We start from the raw sequence: 12,279 nt of genomic DNA, 5'->3' as shown, positions 1-12,279 counted from the left end.
AACTCTCCAGTCTGGACAGCGTTTTACCTCTATGATATTACTATGTACTTCGATATAACATATCGTGTTTATTAGAAATTAAGCCGAAATTTTTGGAATCCCAAATTATGGTTTATTTAAATAAGATGGGATTGAAAAAGGGCCAGGTACTCTATGTAATGGAAGCTCTTTGCATACATTGCAATAGTTGCAGTGTGGTAACTTTTCTTTGGAGGAATTGTAACTACATTCACACATATTGGTTCAAGTTTTTCGTCGGCTCCACGTTGTGTCCGGTAGATAGCTATATCGCAATTGATGTGAAAGAGACAAAATACTTATGTTTAGGAATGGAATCATTGCATTATACACTATGCCGTATCAATGCGAAGGTGGTCGTGGTAGAATCCACCCTTCTTTTCGCATGTGCTAGTGGGAGTTGCATTGTGTGTATTTAATGCAATTGAAATATGCAAATAGTTTTCGCTGGTAACTAGCTGCCGTTTAGCTGACTGGATTTCTGGTTAAAAATGCACAATACTTTAGCATGTATTTTAGCGTTTGTGCTGTACATACAAAGTAAAATGCATTTGAAAGAAATTATGCTGAGGTATTCCATGAGGTTAAATAGAATTTTATTAATTGCATATTTATATTAAACTATTTTTTTTTATTTTAGCGGCAGGCCCTAAGCCTGACCTTCTACTATCAAATGTGATGAACTAGCCTACGACTAAAAATCACAAAAATAAAGGAAAAAAAAAATTTTTTTTTATTAGGCAATTTGTGATGATTTTATTCACTGTGTATTCTTTTTCTCTTTTCACAGAAATAGATACAACTACTTGGACACAATAATTTTACCTATACTCCCGTCATTAGCACATTGGGAATAAAAGTCTAAAACATTCAGAACTTCGTGAATTCCAAGTTGATATTTATCTAAAAGCGTTGTAGGTAACCTGTTGCTATAAACGTTTGTTATCAATAAAACCATCTCAATTTATCTTTAAAATTTTACTATTTTCCGATTCGTGATGACGGAAAGAAGGTGCAATGGCTTTTATAGATTTAAGCCCACCTGCCTAACTTCAATCAATGCCTCTACTGTTTCAGTGCGTATCCGAGGAGAACCGAAGATAAACGAAACACCACTACAGATTCAGGCAACCCCGAACGAGAAATGCTGGAGTAGAGTAAAAAAGTGAATTTTCAACATAGCCATGTCAGTATGAATGGAAATATGTGTGCATTGTGAGGTCCGAGGCAGCTCGCTAAAGTAGCACGAATAATTTGTTTCCCAGTTTTTGTATTTCGGTCGGTTTAGCGTAATTTTTTTTGGAACAAGCAGTACCATCTTAGTGAAATGCTCAGTTTCAGTTGAAAACGATAAATTCACGATTGTTTACTTGCGTTTCTAGGAAAATTCCAACATTCTGTGTAGACGATTGACAGTTATGAAGTAAAATTGCTGTAATCTGTGAAAAGTGAGCAACTTCATATGTGTGCGGTGCTTTGCATTCACGGGAAGGAATGTGTTATGATATGGAGAGCAATCGTGACAGTTCAGTCTTGATGATATAAGAAATCTGTTGTGCCTGTCAGGGAAAGAAATTAAACTCACCTATAGATAATAATTGTATTGGAAGAGAAGAACTCGAAGTGAACAACTGTCATCCGAAAACTAGTGTTACACAAATCAATTGACAGTGGAAGATGCTGAATGGTAAATGAAATTGGCATTAGCTGCTTGTATTACTGAGCAACAATATCGTAGGAAGACGAAAGATGAATAATAATTAAATGATAAAAATGGTGGCTCAGAAAAAAATATACTACCGGAGCGAAGCAAAAGAAGTATTTATATATTGAGAAGAAATATTACCCTCAAACAGACGTTCGGTCCCACACACTTTTTTTATTTGTGTAAGAGGCATCTATTTCTTTTGGTAATGTAAACAAGTAAATGTTGAGACATATATCCAACGAGATCACTATAAGGTGTTGTGGAGAGATTTACAAAACAGTGGATGAGTAGCACATCTTAATACTAGTGAAGTTACGCTACAAATTTAATTGAAATTGCCTTACTGGCCGAGCTATGATTGTACAGAACATAGGTACGAAAAATAGAACGAAGCTTACATCTGAGTGCAACAACTTAGGAATGGAATCGGCACGTCCACATGATTATATCTGCAGAGGCTGAGTTCCATGCTTGCGTGTAAACACGCGTGAGATTAATGGTAGAGCTGAACTAGACTGAGTGTAGTGCAACAGTTGCAAGTAAAAACAAAAAACAACGATGGATTTTGATTGAACATTGCGGAAAAGAATACTTAAACGAATGTAATTCAGTACTATTAAAAGTTAACATTGGTGCATCAAGCTCGGAGTCGAAGATGAAAGCTAATAAAAGTGAAACTCGTGTAATTAAAGTTAAGTACATAAGTAACACGGTGTAATGAATAAAAGCGTTAAATTTCTGCTATATGTGTCAATTGAGCATCGTTGAATGAACATTCAGAAAGGTTTCCATGTCAAAGTAGTGATTAAAAAACACAATTTCAGTAGAAATGGTCGTTTATAAAAATACCTGAAATGTAGTACCATGATGTTCCGAATACTTGAGAACGATGCTGCGGGCAAGTTTGATTGTAGACGAAATGTTGAATAATGAATGCAAAATTGGCACAAAATACTACGACGATGAAACGGTTCAACGGTAGTGCAGGATTGAAAACTGTTCAGTACAAATTTGAACATGACACGGTGAATTGATTCGGAAAACGGCAGATAAAAAAAAAAACTAAAGGAGCATCACAGAAAAAAAAAAAACCAAATTCGTGTCAATCTCAAAATGTTGGCCAAGTGAGGTCCACTCTGTTCGTGTGCAAGTGATGTAATAATGTGTGAGGGTGGAGAATAACGTAGAAGAAGAGAAAGAAGAACGTGCCGGATTTAGTGTTTTCAATCGGCGTATTATATGCCGGGAAGAAAAAGTGTATGAATAAGATAAAAAAAAAACACCAGGAAGAATTAACGTTAATACAAAAACGACATTTGAAGAAGAAACAAATCGAATAGGATTGAATCAATCAATGAAAACAGTACGATGCGCATGGATGAAACGAGCGACGTCATGATCCATTTTGCAAGAAACAACTACTTTTGCACCATGTTTGAGGCGACATTTGATAAAATGTTTCAACACACGAACAGCACAGTAACCGCACCGACTAGCACATTTTTCAAGTTCCTAGCTAGATTTTCAGGTAATTAGACAGATTATTAATTTTATTTTATCATTCCTATTATTCTTTTTATTATTATTATTTTTTTATTATTATTATAATTATTATTGTGCTTCAAAATTAATTTTATGTTTTTAAGGTAATTTACGGCTTATAATATTTTTATCTCGAGACTGAAACAACGAAAACTGCAGTAACAACTTTCATAGCAAAGCTTAATGTGTTATTTACCAACTTTGTAACCAAAGGTTGACTATTCAAAGTAATTTTATTGAAGTTAGACTTAGTTTCATGCTCGAAGATATCTTAAAAAGTGAAGAATTTTAAAGTATTTGTTCTACGAATTTTCCACCCATATGATATAAAAATGTGTAATCTACGGCATAATGTTCCTTACACTGTTCTAGAAATTTCATTCAAACATAGTTTTCACGTAGATTCCATAGATTGAGAGATAAAAATCAGAAAAGAGGCCGTTATAGCTAAAATTGACAAGACAACAGAGCAAATAAAAGTTTCAATTCGATTGACAGATCATAGTTGCATTGCTTTTCAATGACGACCAATGACTGTTTCATTGATAGATGATATTTTTAGAAATATGAATCCATTATCAAAGGCAATTGTCACTCGAGCCATCCAAAATGCTTGTTATTTTATAAATTGCTGTTATGGCTCGAGTGACACTTGCCTTGTTGGGGAGTATGGTTAAAATCCTGTATCGCTAATTGCTGTCTCTTGTTTCTTTGTATTTATCCTTAAATTGTATAAGGAATTCATTTTCGTCTGACAAAGGTGCGTTGTAGGTGGTAACGATCAATTCAGAACTGGTTGTTTCCCCTGACTCTGAAAATAAATATAAAAATGATTTATTATATAGAAAAAAACCATGCAAATGGTTTTTTACCCTTCTTACAAAGAAGGGTATAGATATCACTTGAAAAACCGACTATCGATCCGAGGCCCGGAGGGCCGAGTGTCATATACCATTCGACTCAGCTCGACGAGATCGGAACATGTCTGTGTGTGTGTGTATACGTGTGTATGTGTGTATGTGTGTGTGTATGTAACGAAATGAATGCGCTCACGTTTCTCAGCAACCGCTCAACCGATTTGGACAAACTCGGCGCCAAATGATAGGTCTTGGGGTCCCATTGAACGGTTTTGGAATCGGTGAACCGGTTCCGGATATATGGCCGGAATAAGATCCGGTGAATATGGGCCTTCACGCTGGATTTAACGGAAAACGTATCAAAACCATCATGCGACACATCAAATTACTACAGAATTCAAAAATAAGATCAATGCAAGTCGTGTTAAGTGTTCCAGACCACATTGGACACACTTGGACATGTTCCGGGTACCCCGGGAAAGTTGCTTGAATATGAATTGAATTAAAACCCATTAAATCACATTAAAATACGATGATAAGGTGATTGGTAGCCTCACCAAATAGACTACACCCGGATATATTCCGGGTACCCCCAGGCAGTGGCGTAGCGTCACTGGATGACACGGGGGTGGGGGGCTTGGTCACTGATAATGACAATAAAATAAATAAACTTGAATAAGTAAGAAGGGTCTGATCACACCATAGGTGGATAAATTCGGGTTTTTTTTATTATTTATCTTGGCAGGGAAAAGGAACTATTCCGGACGGTCCCGCTAAAATAATTGAAGAAAAGAATTGAAATTTAAATAGTTGAAGATCCCTCCCCTTGGCTAGTTTATACACCTTGCTGTTGGTGGGTGGGCTTAATTTCATGCTTTATAGTGGAGTGTTGGAGACGGTAGGTTTATGGCCAGCGTTGCTGGTTCATGCCGCGATAGAATGGCGTCATGGACAGGCAATGGGGATTACTAAGCTTTCCCTCTCTGATGAACCACTGCATGAGAAAACCAAAGATCTAGTCCAGCTGTGATAGTATCACACTTGTTACTCCTCTGCTTGAGAGCCGCGTTGTAGTACGCTTACGTATAGATATTTACGTTGGGTGCGATACTGGCGGGTTTTGCCGCAAATCACTCTTATTTTATTTATTTTTACGTAGATAGATTTATTTGTGTTTGCAAGGGAATTATACTATTGAAATATTTCAGAAAGTGCCCAACAGTGCTCCTTCTATTTGCGTGACAAGCTTTCATTGTTGTTTTCATTAAAGTATTACTCAGGGAGCAATGTTAAACATCATTTTTTGTACATGGTATTGTAACTAATCTTATATGTGCTTCATTTTGATTTGGGATAGGTGTTTGAACTATGGCTCGAGATTTCCACTGTGGCGTGCTTCTATTGTATACATACTCATACGTATTTTGTGGTGCGACATAGTGGAAGCGTGTGAGCATAGTTGGAGCATATACCCTATATAATTTAAAAATCAGCTAGGAAACTAACTTTAAAGTGAAGCATTTCAGTCACTTGAAGGTGTCACTTGGGTCGACTGAGATATAATAAATAGGTATAGCTCAAAATCAAAAGTACTTGAAACACGTTTAATTTTAGATTACAAGCACAAGTGCAGGTACTTAATAAAGCACGGGTTATGATTGATTAGGTGAATTAGAGATTTCAATTATTTCAATTTAGTAATTAAATTAGACTAATGAGATATCATATCAAACGAATTTAAATAAGAAAATTCAGAAAGTCTATTAACATTAGGTAGATTAAAAAAAGAGTTAGGATGCGGGGGTCCGCTTAGGGTGGCACTCTTTAAATAATAATAAGCCTTTTTTTCTCGCTTGGGTTGTCTTGTACGGCTTTCAGAATTTGCGTAGTTTTCGTAACTTATATAATTTAGATATTTCATTCGATACGGATTTACTTATTCAATCGTATAATGAGAGAGAGAGAAGGATTATTCATCAGGATTATTCAATCGGTTTACTACGCGTATGTATCTACGCGCACACGTCACAGCATTTTTTTCACTAACTATCTTGAAACAAAACACACGGAATCCAGTGTTCAAGCTGCCAACATAGGCTAGTCCTTCTACTGTATTGTCAAAGATAGAAGCAAAATTTATTCATATGGGTCAAGTCTTGAAAACTAAGCTGTCATGCAGCTCCAGCTTTAAGTGTGTTGGTTTATTTCCTTTTAATTCCGTTACACGCTCCTTCAATTTTACTCAAAAGTGACTCAGTTTCGTATTTGTATGCTAAATGTTAAAAACGGAGTAACATCAATTGCGAAAATCGAGTAACATTTACTCTAATTAAATAAAAATTAAACTTTCCTCACTTATGAGTTAGAATTTCTGCAATCAGCAGCTCAAAGCATCCGTAGGCAACATTTGAACGAGCGTGTATAACTGCTTATCTTTTGACAGATACGCGTATTTCGTCTACTACTTGCAGACTTCATCAGTGCCAAGTACTCAACACCACTTGGCACTGACGAAGTTTGCGAGTAGCAGACGAAATACGCGTATCTGTCAAGTTCAGAGATAAGCAATTATAACGGAATTGAAAGGAAATAAACCAACACACTTAAAGCTCTTAATAAAGGGATTCCGTTAAGAGGCTCGACAAAATTTTTTTATTTCAAAAAAATATCTTCAAGACGACTTCTTCGACAGCGCTAATTTTTTGATATGTTATGTAAAATTAAATCATCTTTATGGTTTATTAATGGTATAGGAATGCTCTCAACTAATAACTGTGGAAGTGCTTCAAGAACACTATGCTGAAAGCAAGTTGAAGGCGTCAAAGCCAGGTAAAAGAAGAAATAACATAAATTCTACGAGGATTTGGAATTACCAATTTAAGGGGGTGTACCGAAGCGCGTATGTGGCGTGGAAAAGAAGTGTTTCTTATAAAGCGGTTTTATTTGGCATCAAACACGATTTAATATGAAATATCAAATTTATAACTGATTCATTCCATATTTTTTTTCCTTGGTTTTTTTTTCCGTCGATCTTGTTTTCCGTGCTGAGCAATGCTACCGACGTGCCAAGAAGGCAGCTCCCACACCTGGACCCTACCACCTATCGACCCATCAACTCATGAACCGGGAACCAACGGCTTTACTTCCCATCCGAAGGAAGGCGTGATCAGAGATGTTATGCCTCAGAACATCCCGGCGGCGCCGACTGGGATTGAACCCAGGCCTGCTGGGGTGAGAGGTAATCACGCTTACCACTACACTACCGGCGCCACTGATTCATTGCATATAAATCGGAAATCTGCATTGTGCTCCATTTTGATATTTTTTTTCCTCAAAACATGAGCCTGTGCAAAAAATGGTAAAGATTGATGAAGGTTCAGTTACCGCGCACCCGTTTTGAAGTTTGTATGGAGATTTTGGTGTATTACTATGGGAGATTTTTGAATTTCCCTAAAACTGCTATAACTTTGGTTCTAGTTGCTATCAACGTTGAATAGGTATGATATTAATCAACAGGCCTGTTGTAATGAAACTCGATTTTTCAATTTTTGCATTTCATTTGCATTCAAACTAACCGTAATAAGAACATATTTGTTGGTTATTATCATAGCGATAACATATTCAGTTTTGATAGCATTTGCGTAACTAGTGAAATTAGTGAAATTTATAAATCTTCAATACTAATCACCATACACACCGTTTACGCGTACCTTAACCACAGACAAACAGACATAACACTCGCAAGTTGTTCATCGAACAAGCATTTAACGGTCTATTTAAAAGTATCGTAGTTGGTAGTACCGCCACCTGTAGCGCGTATAGTCAATTCCCTTGCATTTGACGTTTACACACTACCGCCATCTGTTCAGCGTATTACCCACCACAGTGTACACATCAGATGGCGGTAATGTTTTAGCGACGATGATTTACAGTGAGAAATATTCAATGTGTTATGTTTGTTTGTCTGTGCCTTAACCATCATAGATCTTAACCTATTTTTCAGGCTCATATTTTGGAGTTATGAATTGAATTAGAGGGTGGTAAATGGTCCATCCTTTTAAGCATGAACATCATGCGGTGAGTCCAAGTTCATAGTTCTGGGACTTTTAAGATTTAAGAAATAAACAAAATTTTCTAAAGTCTGGTACAAATTGTTGTGAACTTTGAATGTTTATTTTTTTTAGAATTCTCGAACTTAATATTTTCATTTTGAAAATATTTCGCTTTATTGTGATACTATATTTGAGCTATGCCCGCGGCGTTCAAGGGTGTTGTTGTCCTCAAAGTTTGAAGAAGATTGATGCAGTGGTGCACCACGTTGGAATGTATTGTTTCAATATTGATCATAATTCTATGGCCTGTTCTTATCAGGTTGTCATGTGTTCTCGTTCTAATAGATTTTCTAAATTTGGCTATAATCTAATTCGCTACAAGTCATAAATCACACGTGTAATCCCTGACCCTAGTCCAGTGTATAACGATGCATTACTCTAGCAAAATTACCCCTGAGCACATTGCAACAGTCCTATCTAGAGCACGTGCATGTGCTTCGACCTGCTTAAAAGGATAATCACTATGAAGAAGAATTGCAGTTTTATTCCATCGCACTTAGGAAATGATGTTTGTTTTCCATTGTGTAGGACCTTTTCCGCTTTGCACCCTCGGCTTCAATCACGCTATACAAAATAGTTTGCAATCTTGACTGGAAGGTACCTACGTGCATATCAGGGAGAAAAGAATAGTCTTGTGAGTTGCTGCTCAAAGACGAGGGTTTTTATATCGTGCTGTGCATTCATTTACTTCATTTAGGGTGGGTGTACCAGTTATGGTTATACCACAGATAAGTAGAAATAACATTCCATTTGCTATTGATCATTTACTCCATTTACACCCCGAGGAATCCGAAATATGTCCAGATTTGGCCAATGGAGATTTTCACGTCCGGTTGTATTGGTGCGATATGTGAGAGCGTGTTAGTGAATATCCGAGGAAAATACATAACAAATCGATATCAAACTCATTTTGACAGATCTACTTTCATACATTTTTTAGGTTAGCCAGATGAAAATAATAAAAAACTTTACACGGCGTTTCTCCCGCTAGTGTGCGTGCGTTAAACGTCACTAATCTCTATATGGTCCGAAGATCCCAGTTGTCTACACCCAACCGAGGGATGTAAGATTCGCTTACAATTATGTGGGATTCATCATCAGAGGATGTTAGTGGAGACCGCATGAACCGAGGATGCGATATACCTAGCTGCAGTCCAATGCAAGAAAATTGGAGACCGAAAAATGTAGAGTGTCGAAAAAAATAGGAATTCGATTGCCGACTGGACTCGAACCAAGAACGCTTAGATTATCAGACCTGTGCTTTCTCCACTGCTCTCTCCATGCTCCTGAATATGGATAGCCTAAAAGCAAACATGAAGCGCTCATTTTCTCGCATACTCGACTTCGTATGTTTTTCTGCTGGAGAGATTCGAGGCAAGTGTGTGCGTCGTTCTAAAATGTTCTACAATGTGCGTCGTTCTACAAGCTTACTGGTATAGTCGAAAGCGTTACATCGCCTGTAAGGTCAACTTCTAACATTCGCTGCGATGTTCATGAACAGAGGATGATAGGAAACGGAACTAACATTCATTGTAATAGATTTTTGGTTTGCGTGTACCATTGACTTACTCTTTGAATGTTCATGTGCATTGATGTGTTGCATGGCAAATTTCAATGTGTTTACCTGTCTCTTAACGAGCACATGCTTCATCCGTGGGGTTGTATGCCTTGTCTAATTTAGCATAATGAACGTAAAATTTTGATGAGGTTTACAACCCCGCGGATAAAACGTATATTCGTTATGAGTCTGGTAACACAGTAGTTTCTGGACATTTCCTCGGTGGCATCTGGATTATGTCCAGGTTTGGCCAATGTGCTCCACGCAGTACCAATTTGGGTTCTATGTAGGTTCTGTAGACCAAGATTTAGGCTTGTAGAAAGCTTTAAAACCACAATAAAACTTGCAATGATACTTGGGCGGCACTCAATATAGTTTGCAATGATCTACTCTTTAAAAGCTTCATTTATGTGTCGCATGAATGTTTTGCTTCAAGTTAGGTTCTCGCCATTTCCAATGGGGCATCCGGAATATGTTCGAGTGTGGCCCATTTCGTAGAAGAAAATCAAATGTCTTCCTTTAAGCTGCTTTTTGATAGATCATATGGCCTGAATATGACCAATGTGGTTCATAGTACTCAATATTTTTTTCTAATTATCTGCTTTGTTGTTTTAGTGTCGCATAATGCTAAAATCTGTGTTGTCTTTCTTCACCTTTGCACTTTGTTCTCTTAAGAAGGCCTAACTGGTATGAGCAGAGCAAGAAAATGGACCTAATATCCTTCAAGACACCTTTTGCAACAAAATATGTCAATGCTTAAAATTTGATAAATATGATGAGTCTAAATTATCTGCCACGAGCAGGAGGAGTACTTACCTCAGGGCTCTGCATAATAAATCAGAACTTTGAAGTATTTCGTAAAGTCCGATGCAATTTTAATAAAAAAGACAATTTCAAGGATGAATGACCGATCTGAGGGATTCTACCCAAATTAGGATTGTTTTGAAATAGCGTGTGGATTTTATTCTCAAATACATCAATCAAGATGGTTGCTAGGTTAGGATCAAATTATCATGAATAGCATTAGAGTGATGCTAGTTGATCTTAGGGCATGTTAAACTGAGTTCGGATAAGTGTATCAGTTTTGGTTTGGCATTATTGATCCTAAGCTTAAACCAAATATTTTTAATACTCTATTTTCCTACATACACAACAAAACATATACAAAGTCTAGCTTTTGAGCAAAACTAATTTGTGTAAGAATTGAAAATTTAAATTAAAAAAGGACTAATCAGCCGACCACTAAAATGATATCCAAAAAATGCTAAAAGATGTTTTATGTTTTTGTATTTTTCATATGAAATACTTATTCTAATTAACAATAGACGAAATATGTCAATGCTTAAAATTTGATAAATATGATGAGTCTAAATTATCTGCCACGAGCAGGAGGAGTACTTACCTCAGGGCTCTGCATAATAAATCAGAACTTTGAAGTATTTCGTAAAGTCCGATGCAATTTTAATAAAAAAGACAATTTCAAGGATGAATGACCGATCTGAGGGATTCTACCCAAATTAGGATTGTTTTGAAATAGCGTGTGGATTTTATTCTCAAATACATCAATCAAGATGGTTGCTAGGTTAGGATCAAATTATCATGAATAGCATTAGAGTGATGCTAGTTGATCTTAGGGCATGTTAAACTGAGTTCGGATAAGTGTATCAGTTTTGGTTTGGCATTATTGATCCTAAGCTTAAACCAAATATTTTTAATACTCTATTTTCCTACATACACAACAAAACATATACAAAGTCTAGCTTTTGAGCAAAACTAATTTGTGTAAGAATTGAAAATTTAAATTAAAAAAGGACTAATCAGCCGACCACTAAAATGATATCCAAAAAATGCTAAAAGATGTTTTATGTTTTTGTATTTTTCATATGAAATACTTATTCTAATTAACAATAGACGAGGCTCTGTAGCTTAGTCGATACCGGATTTAGCTTACTGAACAGAAGGTCGGGAGTTCAATACCAGGTTCGTCCTTTTCCTTGCAATTTTTCACCCTTATTCTATCCCCATTAGATTTACCACAGTGAATCCTGATCTAAAAATAACACTAACACAACAATTATCATTCCCGTGACAATTGTGGAGATGCAGGGGTAACAAAGCTTGTCGAACTTACATCGTTCCCCTCCGCATAAGACCGTGAGGAAATGGCAGGGTGAATGAATCAGTGAAACTTGTTCATTGAAGATAAAAGTTTAACCCAAACTCTCATAGGGTAGAGAACTACTTCGGCCTAATCGCCCATTTTGGGCCTATCGAGCAGAAAACTTCAAATAAATCCATGATTTTAGAGTTAACAAGTCAATAATGCATTTGGCACGATACTTTAGTTAATAAGCTACAGAACGAAGTAAGTGAGAACGCGTGATATGAAGGTTTGCACATATTATTTCCAAAAACAAAAGAAGCGCTCCGACCGAATCTGTTTTTATCTTCATCCGATAGGCCGAAGTGAATTCATTGGCGTTT

The 12,279-nt window shown here is 36.6% G+C and overlaps 1 protein-coding gene across 1 annotated transcript in view; it reads left to right on the top strand.

The window, feature by feature from the left end:
* The first annotated feature begins 1,200 nt into the window (after nt 1-1,200).
* LOC135717238 (uncharacterized) overlaps nt 1,201-12,279 on the top strand; it is a 142,357-nt gene continuing 131,278 nt past the window's right edge. Inside the window, exon 1 of the mRNA XM_065239223.1 lies at nt 1,201-3,254. Coding sequence (XP_065095295.1) covers nt 3,095-3,254 — 160 coding nt within the window. The 5' untranslated portion in view covers nt 1,201-3,094. The remainder of the gene's footprint in view (nt 3,255-12,279) is intronic.

Source organism: Ochlerotatus camptorhynchus, unplaced genomic scaffold (assembly GCF_037179485.1).
Source record: "Ochlerotatus camptorhynchus isolate MF236.1 unplaced genomic scaffold, CSIRO-AGI_Acam_v1.1 ptg000053l, whole genome shotgun sequence".
NCBI classification, from domain to species: domain Eukaryota; kingdom Metazoa; phylum Arthropoda; class Insecta; order Diptera; family Culicidae; genus Ochlerotatus; species Ochlerotatus camptorhynchus.
Note: the sequence above shows the minus strand (reverse complement) of the source record. Positions and strands in the feature narration are given on the sequence as shown.